This window comes from Carlito syrichta, unplaced genomic scaffold (assembly GCF_000164805.1).
Source record: "Carlito syrichta isolate Samal-C Ts95f unplaced genomic scaffold, Tarsius_syrichta-2.0.1 Scaffold304454, whole genome shotgun sequence".
Taxonomy (NCBI): domain Eukaryota; kingdom Metazoa; phylum Chordata; class Mammalia; order Primates; family Tarsiidae; genus Carlito; species Carlito syrichta.
The window spans coordinates 294,082-311,738 of record NW_007248550.1 but is presented as its reverse complement, the minus strand read 5'-3'; the positions used below and the strand labels follow the sequence as shown (position 1 = coordinate 311,738).

At 38.7% G+C, this 17,657-nt stretch overlaps 1 protein-coding gene across 1 annotated transcript in view; it reads right to left on the bottom strand.

The window, feature by feature from the left end:
• Positions 1–17,657, bottom strand: part of LOC103262333 (PH and SEC7 domain-containing protein 3) — a 268,506-nt gene that overhangs the window by 18,713 nt on the left and 232,136 nt on the right. Inside the window, exon 12 of the mRNA XM_008059950.2 lies at positions 12,135–12,278. Within this exon, the coding sequence (XP_008058141.1) occupies positions 12,135–12,278 (144 nt within the window). The remainder of the gene's footprint in view (positions 1–12,134; positions 12,279–17,657) is intronic.

The window sequence follows — 17,657 nt, the reverse complement described above, 5'->3', positions numbered from 1 at the left end:
TTGTTCACTTTCCCCTTTCTTATTGTTTATCTTTGTGGCATTTCCTTCTTTTCTCCTTTGTGTATCTATACTCTACTTGTGTGTTTCATAATTTTGTATTTTAATAAATGTAGTTATTGCCTTTTCATTTCCAGATGTAGGACTCCCTTAAACATTTCCGGTAGAAGCAGTCTAGTGGTGATGAGCTCTCTTAGTTTTTCCACATCTGGGAAAGACTTTATTTCTCCTTAATTTCTAAATGATGGCATTACCGAGTATCATATTCCTGGCTGACAATTTTTTTCCTCCCTCTTCTTTTAGCACTTTGAATATATCTTCTCAATTCTCTCCTGGCCTGTAAGGTTTCTGCTGACAAATCTGATATTATTCTAAATGGGGATTCCCTTTTATGTGACTTGACACTTATGCTGTTTTTGGAAGTATTAGTCTTTAACTTTTGACAATTTACTACAATGTACCTCAGTCAGGATCTGTTTGGGTTGAATATGTTTGGGATCTTTGAGCTTCCTGGATTTGGATGTCTATCCCTCTCCCAAGACTTTGAAAATCTTTGGGTATTATTTCATTAGATGGGATTTTGATGCCTTTTTCTCTTTTCTTCTGGAAATCCCTTATTACAAATATTTGATTACTTAATGGTGTCCCATAATTCCTGTAAGTTTTCTTCATTCTTTTTTATGGTCCTTCTTTTTTTTTCTTCTTGCCTGCCTGGGTTATTTCAAGATTTGTCTTCAAGTTCAGAAACTCTTTTTTTCTGCTTGGTCTAGTTTGTTGTTGAAGCTCTTAACTGCATTTTTTATTTCATTTATTTTATTTTTCAGTTCCAAAATTTCTATTTGGTTCAATTAAAAATAATATTTATCTGTTGTATTTTTCATTCAGATCATGAGTTGTTTTGTTGAATTATCTATCTGTATGCCTCTATAACTTGCTGAGTTTTCTTAAGATTATTTTAAATGGCTTTTGGCATCTTGTTTATTCCTTTTTGTTGTGGGTCTTTTGCTGGAGAATTATTGTGTTCTTTTGGAAGCATCATGTTTCCTTGCTTCTTTAAGTTTGTTGTGTCACTGTGTTGATGTCTATACATCTGACAGAACAGTGCCTCTTCCAGTTTTAAGGAGTAGTTTTTGTAGGGAAAGACTTATTCCTTTAGATGGGTCTTTGAGTAACAGTTAGGTAGGGTGCACTGGTTTTGGTTCTGGTGAACAGAGTGTGGTCTCCATGAAGTTTGTTCAGCTGTAATACAGTTATGTGATTTTTGTGAGTAATTCAGCAGTCTAGACTATAAGAATTTGTGGCAGCAATGGCATGACGTTGCTGGAGGTAGGATCACTGCACATGGACATTGGTTGGCCAACCTGGGGGCTGGCTTGCTGGGCTATGACTATTAGGCTGTTCTTCTGGCCAAAGGTGCAGATCTGTGACTGCTCAGACAGCTCATGAGCAAGTTTGTCTGGTTCAAGTAAGCTGAGCTGTTTCTCTGGTCAGGGGCACAAGTGCACAGCTATTTATCAGCTCAGGGATGAGGTTGCTGGGGATGAGTCTGCCAAGTTGCCTCTTCATCTATGAGACAAGAGTGTACAATGGTTTAGCTGGCTCAAGGGCAGGTATATCTGCTTATTTTCAGAGCTAGGAGATCTAGTGCATGGCTGCTTGGCCTGCTTGGGAGTGTGTTCATTGAAGGCAGGTACATCAAGTTGTTTCTAAGGCCAGGTGTGTAAGCTCACAGTCATAATGCCAAGGGCATATTTGTTGCTTGCAGCTCTGGTTGGGCACAAGAACACATGGTGATTCTGGAGGCTCACGAGTGAGCCTGTCCTTGGTGGGTCTTCTGGGATGTTTCTCAGGCCAAGAGTATAGGTTTGCAGTGATTTAGCCAGCTAGGGTTAATTTCCCTGCTCTGCGGGACCTGAGTCACAGCTATTCCTGGAAAGCCAGGTTCTGAGCAGCTGGGGTTATAGTACTGTAGCCATCCATGTGGGCTTGGGAGAAGGATGGTGGAGCCTCAAAGCTGAAGGGGTGCTGGAGTAACTGGTCCCAAAAGCAAGATGCACTCTAGCAATGAATCTGGTTTCAAACTGGTTCCATATCACAGCAGCTTATGTGATGAGGGTGAAGTGAAGGATGCACAACTTGTGCTCCGAATCCAAAGCAACGTAGCTGCATGAATTTCAGGCAGCTCCCCAAACTGGGCTCAGGACTTGCAAGGACTGTGGTATCCTGCTGTAGTAAGGACTGCGGGTGTCTGCAGTGGCAATGCAGGCTGTGGGGCATGGGGGGAGGGGAGGGGTCCTTTTGCTTATCTTATCCCCTCAAGGTGATTCTAGCAGGGGGGATGAAATGGCAGAGACAGGGTACCCCTTACCCTATGTTGCCTTCCTGGGTTTCTAAGTACCACAGGGATCTCATCACTCCCTTGGTGCACTATAATACTTTCCCTCTGACACTCCCATCAAGTTTTAGTTGTTTATTCATTGCCTTGGTTCTCTTTTGTGAGTGACAGGTATGTCTAGTCTGCCATCTTGCAGACATCACTCCTCAATCCCCTTTCTCTTTCTGCTCTCAAGATGCTTTTTGTCTTTAATTTTTGACAGTATGATTATAATATGTCTTGAATTCTTAGGGTTGAAGCTGATTGGAGGTCTTTAAGCTTCACGTACCTGAATGTTCACGTCTTTCTCCAGATTTCAGAAGCATTCAATCTTTAAATAGGTATCCTTTAAATAAGCTTTCTGTCCCTTTTCTTTGTCTCCTATGATGTAAAAATTAGCTCTCTTGATGATGTTTCATGAATCCCACAGTCTTTCTTCGTTCTCTTCCCCCACTGACTATTTTTTAAATGACATGTCTTCAAGTTCACAGATTCTTTCTTCTGCTTTATCAAGTATGCTGTTGACATCTTCTATTGCATCTTGAACTTTCATCCACTGTATTCTTCATTTCTAAAATTTCTGTGTAAAAACTTTTTATAATTTCCAACTTTTAACTGCTTTTGTTCTTGCATTGCTTTTCTGATTTTATTGAGTTGTTTATCCTTGTATTCTTATGATTTGAGTTTTTTTAAAAAACAATTATTCTGAATCCTTTTTCAGGCAATTCATAGAAGCCTGTTTCTTTGGCACTGGTTACGATAATATTACTGGGTTTCTTTGATTTTTCCTTGATGCTTTGTGTTCCTTGAAGTCTTGCAATGTTGTTTTTGCATTTGAAAAACCAGTTATTTCTTCTAGTCTCTATCGTCTTTGGATGAAAAATACTTTCTACAAAAAGCCAGCTAGGGATTCTAAGGCCCTCTCAGACCTTTTCTACGATATGTCCATACCTCTCATTCCCCATTGAGGGGTAATTCTTAAACTGTATGTCCTCTCTTGGCCCTGCAAGGCTGATTGTCGAGAATTCTCTCCTTTGCTTTCCCCAGGGTGGAAATGCTCAAGTTTGAGTGCTTTCTCTGAATCTTGAAGAGTCAGTTTGGGTGACTGTGCAGGAGTGCAAGAGGTCTGCACTTGCTGTTTGAGGCTGCTGGGCTGGGGTGGAGCTGGGAGTAGTAGATGCAGGAAATGTCTGGAGTGCCCGTGTGCCAGGTGGGGGAAGGGATCAGCAGGTGAGGCATCCCATGCAGCTTGGGCAGAGCTTTCTGACGGGAGTCTGCAGAGCAGTTAGAAGGCTCCATGGGCTTTCATTCCTCCTTCCAGTCCTTCTCAACCACTCAGCTGTACCGATCACCTTGATATTCTGGGTAGAGTGGGAAACGGTTCAGCCTCTTAGGCAGTATCCTGCATGTCTAGGGGAACCAGGTGCTCACTAATTACACTCTCACTTTCCCCAGTGTAGAAGAAATTACAGGTTGTGTGTGTGCGTGTGTGTGTGTGTGTGTGTGTGTGTGTGTGTGTGTGTGTATGTGTGTGTGTGTTGGGGTGGCCCTCTTTTTGCAGTGAGCTTTGGTGGGGACAATGTAGGTATAGTGAAACTTTTCTTCTTACCCTCTTCAATGTGTCTATTCCCAGATTTTATGATTCAACAGTGTGCTGAAACTTTTCCACTAGATTCCTGGACTCCCACAAAGGTACTTATGTCCATGAATATTAGCCTAAATCAATGCTTCTGCAGGGGAATGAAAATAGAAAGCTCCTATTTTGCTATCTTGCTGATATTACTCTATTCATTCATTTCTTTTAATTTTAATTTTTTATTTATTTATTTTTTATTTGAAAATGTTATCTAAATTTTGCTCTCGTTCTTTATTATAAAGATGTAGGGCACAATTCAGGGTTAGGTATACAAACGTTGATTATGCAGGTACCCTTGTTGATGAGGTATGCCTCTCCCTCCCCCCTAGCAGTGCCAATCCCACCACCCCTCCTCTTTTAATTTTTAAATGTAGTTACTAAAAAATTTAAAATTACATATGGGTGGTTCACATTATATTTCTCTTGGAGGGTCCTGGTCTACATCACTTGACATTCTCAAATAGAAATATTCTTTTTCTGTGTCTAACACTCTTAAAAATCTTTGTGAGAGTAAGGCAATCTAATAAGCAAGTTCGTGTTAAGGACCATTCACCTAACAAATGTAGAGTTGGAAGGGACCTTATCAGCTAGTTCACCAATTCCATCTCATTTTTATAAAAAGGAGACTCTCAGAAAGGATAACTGTGTGCCAAACACATCAATTACCAGACTCAAATGGACTCCCAGTCTAGTCTTTTTTTCCAATTTTACAATTTTATCTGTGAGCATATTTGTCTTTTTATTGCAGATCATATTGAGTGACCCTTATCACAGTAGGCATTTCAGACACATAGTAAACAAAGGAGAGATTTAGGGACAGGGAGTCATATCAAGTGACATGATTGGCTGCTTATTTTTCCTTCTCAGGTAATGGCCCAAGTTCTTTGCAGTCATCTACTTAAATGTGGTTCAAAGAATCCTATTGCAGGCTTCTTTTTCTTCAGAGGTACCTATAATCATTTGCATATTAAAATCCAGAGCTTCTTAGTCTTCTTTCATCATGTACATAATACAAGATGAAATCTCAAATTACAATGCAAGAATTGTGCCTCTATTATTAATTATACTGAGTGTCTAGACAACTGTTGATATTAGATCTCCAGCTTTTAACTCATAATTATAATACAGAGGCTCTTTGACTTATGACTAAGTTACATCCTGATAAATCCACTGTAAGTTGAAAATATTGTAAGTCAAAAATACATTCACACCTAAGCTACCAAACATCAGTTTAGCCTAGGTTACTACCTTAAATGTGCTCAGAACACTTACAATTGGGTAAAATAATCTAACAGAAACCTATTTTAAAAGGTGTTGAATATCTCATGTAATTTATTGAATACGTACAGAAAGAGTATCACTTTTGTACCATCATAAAGTCAAAAAATTACAAACCACCCTAAGTTAGGCACCGTCTTTACTTAACATTCCACTAAAAAAAAAGGAAACTCATAAATTTCCCTAAGGATTCTATTAACCTACACTCTTTCAGCTCCTCAGATCCAGACATTGCAAATCACCTTTGCGATGTCTCTGTAAAGGAGATGGCATTCAATTCCAGGCTAGACTTAGTTACTAAGATTGAGATTCTTGCTACTAATCTTCTTTAAGTAGGTTAATAGAATTTCTCCCTTTCTTTCACTAGGGAGAAAAAGGGAAATAACTGCTATCTTTGTATTTTTTATGATCGAGGCCATTTATAACTTAATAGTTAGAAGATTTTGTTTCAGAGGGTAGGTTTGCCTTGTGACCCCTGGCACTGTATTGAGATATGCCTTTGCACTCCTTCTGTGAAAGGAAAAGTGGCCCACAGTATGGGCCCTAATGTTAAAATTACCTCTCCAATGTTGACAAAACATAAGCAATCTAAGGAAATAAGATTACAATCACAATCAGATAATTTTCTTAACACTTTTCTTAATTTTCTTAAACTAACTACCTGACCACACACTATGTGACAAAATATCCCATAGTAAAACTAAAGGTTTATGACTTGAGATTTATATTATATGTGCTTCTGGATATAAGTTGGTTTGAGTTTTCCGAATGACTGAATGGAATGTGTTCTTTTTTTCAAATACATCAATCTTAGAAGGAATCATGCCATTTCAAATGCCATCAGGAACTAGAAATTCAGAAAAAGATGCATCATGCTTCAAGAATGCCCCAGATTTTTAGAAAATATTCTGTCCCCAGAAATTTATAAGTCTTGTTATAGTGGACATTTGTTATTTCTAAAATTGAATTCCCTAGCCATGTGGTTGGTGTGGGCCCCAACTGTCTTCAGCCATAAGCATATGCTACTCAGGGTTGCAATTCAGCAGTGGGCATGCAGCTGAATTCTAGTCCATTAAGTTAAGAAGCCCTTTGTTCTAAGACTTCGGTTTCAATCATCAGAGAAGTGGACTTTCTCTTTTACCTGCTGGATTGGAAACACATATACCTGGAAGTATCCTCCTTATAATCATGAACAGACAACTAATTTCAAGTCTGTGTTCAAATATCTAATAAATACTCAAAGCATATACAACTGACTGCAGCCTCTATAATAGGTTTTACAAACTCAAATGTCTTCAGGGACCAGGCCAATAATACAAATGTAGAAAAGTTCTCAACTGTGACATAATAGGAAATGGTGGGAAGGAGACCTGCTTGTCTTTTCTAAATGAGTCAAATTATAGTAAAAACAAATATAACACTGTATTGGCCACAAAACAAAGAAAAAAACACATTGGTACTAGGTCTACATAAAATTCAATGCATTGTGCTGGCAACAGTTTTCCACATGGTTCTACAATGACACTTGGAAGCCAGTTATTAACCTGACCTTCAGGAATCCCTCTATAGTAAATTGCTCACAGTCCAGTCTTTTAATAGGTTCGGGCTTCTACCTCTTCTCCTGCTCCCTCCTCAGGACTTGCTCAACATCCACATGAAGATTCCTTACTCAGCCTACTGCAAACATCTTAAATGCTGCATGAAAAATATCTTGGAATAACAGTATCTTTTCTTTTTGATTACTGTTGTTTTTAATGCTGAAGAAAAATAAAGCCAAAACATTAAGGCTCATGACATGGCTATCAAGGGAATTTCTTTAATGATGTTATTGGGAGGACAGACCGAGAGAGAGAAGTCATTTTAAAAATCTTTTTCTTAAACCCTGACACAATGAAGAAAAAGTAGAATCTATGTTTTGGAGAAATGCATACTTTAAGTAAAGATTAACCTTGCTGATTTTGTCTTTTCAGAAACACAGACTTCCTGATGTCAGGTATCAGAGGTATCTCATAGTGGCAATCAAGCTTGCCTAGAGTAAAAGGAGTTTATCAAGGCCTAAGACATCATGCATTGGGCAAAGATTGTACAAGTCACGAAACTTTTAATTACAAAAGTTATGCAGATCACAGGACTTGTGACCGCTCAGAGGGGGAGCAGGTGGGGATTCAATTGTCCAGTAGATTGGGTGCTGTCTACAGGGAAGTCAAGGATCCCCCGAAGCTACCCATTGAGAATGCACAGGAGATAAAGGGAAGTACACCCTCCGTTAGCTCTAAGGAATGCTGTTTGGGAATATACAGGAGCACTAGAATCCTTGTCATGCCTTTCTCTAGGGGCTGTGATAATATAAACAGACATTAGCGGGTCTCTGTGTCACAGGATCTCCAAGACATTTACAGATGGTCAATTAGGAAGTCACGGCAGTCACATCTACCTGATTGCGACATCTCCAGGGGAAAGGATTTAAGCCAGGGCTCGGAGAAGCTATGGTGCCACACTCTATCTAGAGTGTAGGCCCGCTACAGGGCCACACTCATCAAGAGTGTAGGCATGCTATGGGGCCACACTCACCTAGAGTATAGGTTCGCTTCCTGTCTGTGGGAAGTGAACCTTTCTTAAATAAATCTTTTATTCTTTCACCTCTTTGAGTGTTGCAATTCTTTGCATTACTTGGATCTCTGGTTTGCTGGCACGAATCTCCGGCATGCTGGCTCTGGCAGTGCTGTGCCCCTCTCCATCCATGCCTCCACCCTCACCCTATGTACCCTAACAGTTATTATTTCTTAAAGGGCCCAGGTGTTTCCTAGCACAGCTCAATCTACTGTACTTTGGCTGGAGCCTTTTTTAATATCTGATACAAGCTATTCATCTGCCCCAGATCTTGATACATTTCCTAATGTATCAGAAGCTTAGGCTCAATTAAAACATTTTAAAGCAAAATGGGAACTGAAAAAAAGAAATGTTATTTATTTTTATTTTTTGTTTGAGTCAGAGTCTTACTCTGTCACCCAGGCTAGAGTTCAGTGGCATGCTCATGGTCACCCCAACATCGACCTGGTAGCCTCAGGGGATCCTTTCGCCTCAGCCTTCCAAGTAGCTGGAACTACAGGCATGTGCTACCACATTGGCTAATTTTTTGATTTATTATAGAGACAAGGTCTCACCAAGTTGCCCAGCCTGGGTTTAGGCAGTTCCCTTGCCTTGGCCTCCCAAAGTGCTGGGATTATAGGCTTGAGCCACTGAGCCTGGCCAGAAATAAGTTAGTTTATAAGGAAATGAGAATATTTCTGTTTATTTCATGAAACTGGGAAAGTATGGTGGGTTTCTCAGTGTAGATGTGTGATGCCTAACAACTCTTTCAAAAATAAGATTCCAAGCAAACTCTTCTAAGAAAATAACAGCCACAGCTTAGGGGTATCAATTCAATCAAAACCAAAACAACCAACCCTTGTCCCCAAATTAAATTAAGTCAGTGAAGACAGCTCATTCTAAGGGAAGTTTGCTATTTTAAGTAAAAGTGAACATTTTTCTAACAGGCTAAGATAAAATTTTCTTTGTTCTCTGTAGATTGTATAAAACCCTGAACCGCTGCATTTACCAGAATTTCTAATTATTTAATGTCAGTCAGGGTTTTAGAGAATTTCTAAGGCATGGAAAGAGCCGTGATTTTGGCTCACCATGAAGAATTGTTTGTATTCAAAGCAACCTGGGATATAAACAACTGAAATTCATAAAGTTAGGAACACTCCTGGTGTTAAAACAGCTTAATATTCGGCCAAAATAGATGTGTTTTTGTACCATGATTTGTGAAAATTATGAGAGTTGCTCTGAAACCAAGGGAGGTCCTCTTGATGATGACCTATTGAGAAATAGGTGAGAGAGCTCATTCATGCTTGTGATCCTTCCTTGGTGACTAAAGCCCCTCTTCCTGTCTCTGCCCATCTGTTCCCTCTGAACTGCAGACATGGCTGTCTACTCTAACCTGCCTATCAGATTTGTTTTTGTGGGAGCTTCTAGCCCTGTGAAAAGAATTGATACTAAGCTTTCTCAGAGAATTACTTCCTCTGATGCTGTCTTTTATACACAATAATACAATTTCATTCATGTCTTCAACAAATATGTAACAATTAATCAATGTTCTAGAAGTCGGGGATAGAGCTGTGAACAAAATACACAAAATGATCAATAACTCTCATATCTCCTAGTCAGGCAATGAAGCAGCCTTGCTCAGGGGATGCTGCTTATGAAGCAGAGGATGCTACACAACAAGTACCTATTAGCACTCACATGAGACAAATTCTGGTGGATGCAATAAAAGCGAAGTGGACCCTACATGATACACCAAGCCAATTAAACTTAAGTTAGTGAAAAACAACAATTCACCTTTTCAAAAGCATTACTGTTATAAAACCTGTTTTGGAAGACATCTGTACCAAGTAAGGTACCCTTCCACCTTTCTGATAGTCACAGGTTAATGAGCTTGACAGACAATTTAACATGCTTGACATATTAGCATGTGAGTCTGATTATGAAGAGCCAAGGGACCCGGAATGCAAACTCCATGCTCCTTGAGGTGACAATTTGATGACAGCAAGACTTAATGTCTATAGAGCTTGGTCTAACTTCATGTCAGCAAATGAAAATGTTGGCTCTTGTGGGTTACATTTTCAGAAAAGGGGCATCTCAGTTGATTCAAAAGCAAGGTTCTAGCAGTGGCAACCTTTCCATGGCCTTGCAGCCCCCACCCCCTGCCCCACAGACTCTTCCTTCAGAGTCAAGGGCTCAAGTAGAGGTGCTGAGCGCTAGAAGCAGGAGCTGAGGTGTTGGGAAATTTAATTAGCATGTGTGAAACAAAACAGGTCTATGGCTGAAAGCCACTCCAGAAGTGTGAAGAATAATGATTGCTTTTTGAGAATTTCCATTTCCCAAGAATGAACAAGCCTGGGGAAAGATGAGCCACTTAGTTTTCTGTTTTTGTTTTTGTTTTTTTTTTGCTGGTAAGTCTTCCACAGTTTGTTAGCAAACTTTTACCTTTACCAAAAGAAAATTTCTCTTGGTATAGTCATCTTCCCAGAATAAGAATTTGCTTGACCATGAAGAAAATTAGTACATGGATCTGTTGTGAGCCATCTTTAGAATCAAAAGCCACATTTGGTAACAAAAATATTGTAACTCAGAAAGAGACTTTTTTAAGGCTTCCATGAAATCCTGAGCAAGTTAACAAGCAAGCATAGAACAAAGGCTGGAAATGAACTTGAGGTCCTGTCCTCTGAGAGCTCACTGTCTTGGGTAGGGGAAGGTGCTATGGAATTCTCTATAAAGACAGATAAAATAACCTCAACATTAAGCAAATTGTAGCAAATACTATAACAGATTAATCCCAGTTAGGAAGTCTAGAGAAGGCTTTTTATAGGAGAGATTTGGACTGCACCTTGAAAGATGAATAGGACTTTTGGAAATGAAGATGGTGAAGAGAACATTTGAGGCAGAAGAAAGTAGACGAACAAAGGTCTATAAATGGGTCTGGGGAGAGTAAACAGAAATGTGAAAGGTATGGAGGCTAGTGTGGGAAAGACAAGATGTGGAAAAGCAGAGATGCCAAATCCTCTCCAAGTGAGGATTTGTTGATTTTAATTAACAACTGATCTCGATTAAGGTTTGGAACTTGACTCCGAAGGTAGATGGGGGAGTGTTGTAGGGGAAAACCAAGGGTGTGTGTTGAACAGAAGAATCCCATCGTCTGGGGTGAGCCTCAGAGAAACGGCTGGTAAAAGGATGTAGGATGAACTGAGGAGAGGGTTAGGAGTCAACTACCAGGTTCAAGTGAGAGATGAGAAAGCCAGGACTCAGCAGTAAAGTATAAAAACAATCCCAAGGTGAGGAAGGGACAGCCGTGAAACACTACAGACACAGATCTGTATCCACAATTTGTGCATTCAGATGATTTTAAGTGTCAAGCCTGAGGAGGAAACAGGTTGATAAGATGGAAACAAAGGAGAGGAATTATGAGAATAAAAGGGACCAGAGCTACAATGAATAAGAATTACTACAGATGGATTCAGCACATCCAACAGTAAAAAGTATATTCAAAAATTTTAAAAAAATAATTGATACTTCCTATTTTGAACTACATGCTACCTACAAAAGTCACTTTAAATATCTAAAGGTGGTACTTGAGGGGAGAGTCAGAGGATCCTGCATAACTTAGGATCTGACATTAACTTAGGAGGAAACTAAGCCAAAGGAAACGTCTGGAAATATATTACTATCAAATTGTTTTTATGTCCCCTTTTTCATACCAGGGCATATGGATCCTCTCCACTCTTTTTAACAACCACATGCTCTGTTATATATGTGCCACAACTTAAGTTATCAATCCCCTTGTGAAGGGCAGTAGGTGGTAGGAAGAAAAATGTACTGGTGTTGCCTAACCGCAAGAACACGCAGGAAAAAGCTGATGCTTCACGTCACCCTGTGGTTCATTTCCTGCCTTGTGCTTTTTCCCCCCTCAAATGCTGCCTGCCGGAAGAGATAAAGGGACATAGAAAGCAGCTGTCCACCCTGGCATGTTCCTCTTTTTTTCTCACAGCAGGCACATGCTATTCCAACCAGGCAGACTTCTAAGTGTATAAATTGGCATTTCTTCTCTGATGTTTGTTTGGCACTTAAATAGAATCACAAACAAAAAGGGCCACCATGACCTAGCCTTTGTTAGGAGTGCCAAAGTTAGAGGCAGGGCTAGGGCAGGCCTCCCACAGTTACAGCAACTAGAAAAAAAAAAGTTGCCTTATGGCCAGATCATAAAATAACCCAGTTATCAGCATCTATTCACATTTAGATGCAACATACCTCAAACTCCAGATAGTGGTCTTTCAGCTTGTACTCATCGACATCCTTGGATTTGACCTTCTTGTCAGGAGGGTACGAACGGTGCTCAGCCAGCTCGGTGGTGATCTGTTTCAGCTTGCTTTCGTGAGACTTTAGCTGTTCCTCCTGCAGGAAATTATTATATTTAGTGTCCACAAAATAAGTCAGTAAAAAAGTATAGAGTACTTAAAAAAATCCCTTATGCTGAATGACTTTAATTCATGAAAGCAGCCCAATGGGCCCCTGTTACCACATCTTTCCGACTTTCTCACACCAGTGTTTGCATATTTCACATATTCCTTTCCAGGATGGTAACTGAGGCCAGACTTCCTAACTGGGCCTAATCAGTTTTAACTGCCCAAGTTGGGACCAGGCCTTAAGAAATCCCCTTACAGGCACATGATCAGCTGAGCAGGGAAGCACCCCGCCTAGAGTCACGCACCTTAACTTCTCCGTTTCATGCCCATTCAGCAACGCTGCCAGTTCCTCCATCTATCACAATGAAGGGAACATCTGTCTGCATATGTTGTTTTTTTCTTTCTGACACAGCAGTGCTAAGAAATAATTCTTCGCTGAAACCTATCAGATGATATTCTAAAAAATGCAACTATTTCTGCTTTTTTCTCTCCAAAGCAGCTGAGATTCCTAGTTCCTTCAATTTTATTGATCCAAAGTAGCCATTCAATTGAAACGTACCTATTTAGTGATTATTACCTGAATAGCATTATGATAGGTATCATGAAGCAAAGTAACATGGTTGCTCCTATGTCAAAGGATTTTGATGCTTGGAGCACTTTTTATATCATCTTAGCAATAAGCTACCTAAAAAGATATGCTACTGAACCTTCTAGCAACATTTATTTATTTAAATACAGCTATAGTTAATTTTTATGCTTTTATTTTTAAAATGTGGGATACAATTCAGGATTAGGCATATACATGGTCATTGTATAGATAAAGTGTGAGCACCCTTATTGATGTTATGTGCCCTCCCTCGCTGGCAGTGTCCCATTACTGCCGATCCCTTTCTTATAGTATTATGATAAATCTTCAGGGTCCACTTACGAGTGAGGACACGTGGTACTCAGATCTTTGTTTCTGTGATAAATCATTGAGTATTACAGACTCTAATTCCATCCAGGTCACCGCAAAGTTCTAACAACATTTTAAAAACATTCTTGAAACAAAGACATTGGAATTCTCTTGTGCTCCTGAAATTGTATGACTACTTACTGTTCCACATTCACATGCAAATTATCCAAAATCTTAAGTATAAATTTCACGTGTACAGTAAGATAAATGGATGAAAGCAAATAAAAAAGAACTGATTAAATTAGGTAATAAATATATTTTGTATAACACCAATATGATTTAAGAATATAACAATTTGCTGGGTGGAGTGGCTCGCGCCTCTAAATCCCTGCACATTGGGAGGCCAAGGTAGGAGGACTGCTTGAGCACAGGAGTTCGAGACCAGCCTGGGCAACATAGTGGGACCTTATCACTACAAATAAAATAAAATAAAAATTTTCACATAGAATAAGGGAAATAAATATAAAATGAACTTATGGATAATAAATTAAGATTACATAACATCATTATAAATTTTTTTAAAAATCCAGAAATTATGAGTTACATACATCATCTTAAAGTCAAACAAGGGGAAAAAAATTCCAAGTCTAAAACCATCAAAATAGAAGAAAACGATGAAAAGTAAAAAGCAGAGTGCATGAATGAATAGAAAAATGAACGAGAGAGGTAACGGGAAGATGTAGAGTGAACTGAAGATAATAAGATTCATTTTTATACACCAACTATAACAAAACAAAAAAAGACATTCAGAGAAGTCCCAGGAAAGTATGGGGGACAGGGGCAATCTATTTTGAGGTTTTAAAAGGTGTTTACATCTTTAAACTTATCATTTATACACAGATAACACTAAAAGTCAATGAAAAATGCTTCAGGTAGTTTTATTTACAACCTCTAATTCATCTATTATTTCCCCCAAAGAAACTTCAGACTGTGTTATGGACTGAATGTCACTAAACATTTTTTATCAAACATTCTGTTAAGTAATTTACAGATTGCAGTAAGTAGACAATGGAAGACAACTTTGAAAGAAATAAAAACTATTGCTATAGGCCATCTTAGCTCAGACTACCTTAATAAATATGTCTCTCAAATCCATGTTGAAGCCCAAATCACTAATGTTAGCTGTACTTGAAAATGTGACCTCTAAGGAAGTAATTAGTTAAGTGCAGTCATAAGGGTGGGGCCTTGATCCAATGGGATTAGTTTCCTTTTAAGAAGAAACACCAGAGAGCTTGATCTCTCTGTGTGCATGTACCAAGGAAATGCCATACGAGGGCACAGCAAGCAGGTGGCCATCTGCAGCTCAAGAGGAAAGCCCCCATTAAACACAGATTCTGCTGTCGCACTGAACTTGGACATCAAAGCCTGTAAAACTGTGAAAAAAATAAGTGTCTGCTGCTTAAGCTATCCCAACCATAGTATTTTATTAAGGTAGTCTGAGCTAAGATGGCCTATAGCAATAGTTTTTATTTCTTTCAAACTTGTTTTCCGTTGTCTACTTACTGCAACCTGTAAATTACTTAACAGAATGTTTGATAAAAAATGTTTAGTGACCAAAACCACTTCAAAAAATAACACAATATATTTTTCTTCTTTTTAAATAAAATGTTTCAGATATACAAAAAGTTATAATGAATGATAAATTAAAAACACCTATGTATCTAATGTCCAGTTTAAGAAATAAAATATTATAAATGAATTGAAACTCTCTGAACATATGTACTCATTTCATTCCTTTTCAGTGTTATTCCTATAAAAAGTTATACAATCATAAAAATACAGAAGTATGTTCTCTATGTTTTATACTTTATATAACTACTTAGAGGCTTACTTTCGTAAACAGTGAAGTGGGGACCAAAGTGAGGCCCAAACTTTACCTGTACAATGACTATTTGTACACCTAACACTGAAATGTACCCCACATCTTTAAAATAAAAATTTTCAAAAATGCTTACCTTTGTAACTTGTTCTTTTTTCACTCAGCTTATTTTTAAGATTAATCCACTAATTTGCTCTAGTTCTTGCCTTTAAATAATTGCATAGAGTCCCACTGTGGGCCACACTATAATTTTGTTGACAGATACTTATGTTGTGTACAGGTTTCCTGTTTTGGGATATTTTCCCCTTGTTATAATGAGGTTGCAATGAACATTCTCATACACGTTTCCTAGTGAATATGAACAAGAAATTTTCTATTGTGTATCAGCAAAAAGTAGAATTTCTGGGCTTTGGAATATACACATCTTTAAGATGACATTATTTTCCCGATAATTTATATGTGTTTACATTTCCACAGCAGGTCTGAAAGTTCCCATTATTTTATATCCTTGTCAAAATTTGATGTTATTACACTTGTAAATTTTTGCTAATTTCATGGGTATGAAATGATAAACCATTATGATTTAAATTTACATTTCCCTGAATATGAATGATGATGAGAATTTTTTTATAAGTTTACTGGGATTCCTCTTCTGTAAACTGCTGCTGAAATACAGGACCCAGTTTTTTACTGAGTTGTTTTCCTTTTAAAAATAGATTTGTAGCAGTAGAGTTACTTGTAGTACATGTTAATAAAATTATTTGCTTTTTTGGTTGGTTAATAAAATGGTTAGAATCCAAATACTTTTATTTAAAATAAGATTTTAGATAACATGGTAAATGTACAAATTCTGTAATTTTTGAAATTTGGGTCTCTGCAAATACTTTTAGATGTTTGCTTCTTCCAAAAGCTTTAGATTTAATCTTCCCAGTCTCGAATATTCAATGCCTTTTGTATGGAATAAATCCCAATTCCTACTTATTTTAATGAGGAATATTGGCCAGAATGACAATAGGCATAGCATATATTTGTCATTTTCTTCCCAATATCAGGGCTTGTTACTAAGCTATGTTTTAGAAACCCATTTCTATAGCAGCATAAAGGGTTAGTCATTTAGGCTAGATTTTTATGAAGAAACTAGGCAAAGAAATGCTGCCATTCAATGTGCAAAAAAAAATTGTTGTGGTTATATGAGAGGGACTCCCCCCAATTGGGGTTTATTTATAAAAAATTGTTCCAGGCCACAGAGGCAAGGACAGAGTGGCATCATGCTCCCAACTTCTGCCATAAACACCTCGAAACAGCCTTCTTAAATCCAAGGAGCTGCTAACAACATGAGCTTCAAAACATTCTACTCCTCAACGTGTCAATGCTGAACTCAGCTTTCAAAGCTCTTGATAAACTCCATCTGTGCTAACGGCCGCCTCTTCCACAGCTCTCAAATGTGCAGGTTGTTCTTGGAGCTCCTCGTCTTACTCCAAATTCCACTCAAAACCAGTGTTACTCCAGATCTCATGGTCTCTTCCTCCTCTGCATCACCACAGCACTGAAATGTCTATACCACATGATTTGTACAAAATGTATTCTGACTTTGTGCTTGAATTTTATTTCCTTCGGGGATTACAAGCTCTTGAAAGGCAAAGAAAGGTCATTTTTTTTCCCTTCTCCTAACTCCTCCAGTGTCTAGCTAAGCAGAGAGACAGTATGTGGCAGTTTTCAATTCCTATTCATTACCTGCCTAACATTAACAAACATCTTAAGCGCCCAGAAGCAGAGAGACACGACCATTGTCTTCCCTGTTTTTATAATACCCTTATTACTTAATATAGTACCTGATACATAGGTCCCTCAGTAAACAGGACCTGAACAAATGGATTTTTTTCTTAAGTGAAGGTAAAGAGGGGAGGGCTCAGATAGATGAGAAAGGAGGGAGACAAATGATTTTAGAGCAATGGTCCCCAACCTTTTTGGCATCAGAGACCAGTTTCAGAAGACAGTTCTTCCATATGGAGTGGAGGTACAGCAATCAAACCTCCGTGCTACTGTATGCTAATCAGTATTTGCTGCCACTCCCCAGCACTAGCATCACAGCCTCAGCTCCACCTCAGATCATCAGGCATTAGATTCACATAAGGAGCACACAATCTAGATCCCTTGCATGCACAGTTCACAACAGGGCTCGTGCTCCTATGAGAATCGAATGCCATCAATGATCTGACAGCAGATGGAGCTCTGCTTGCCCCCTGCTCACCTCCTGCTTGTGGCCATGGTCCGTGACCTGGGGGTTGGGAACCCCTGATTAAGAGACTAATAAGAGAGTAAGAATGGCAATTATCAATAACTCAAAAAATAACAGTTGCTGGAGAGGGTGTGGTGAAAAGGGAACACTCCTACACTGTTGGTGGGAGCGCAAATTGGTGCAACCTCTGTGGAAAACAGTGTGGCAATTCCTAAAAGCTCTAAATATCAACCTCCCATATGACCCCACAATCCCCCTACTGGGAATATACCCTGAAGAACTCAAATCACTCTATAAAAAAGATACCTGCACATGTATGTTTATCGCAGCATTGTTCACAATAGCAAGAACCGGG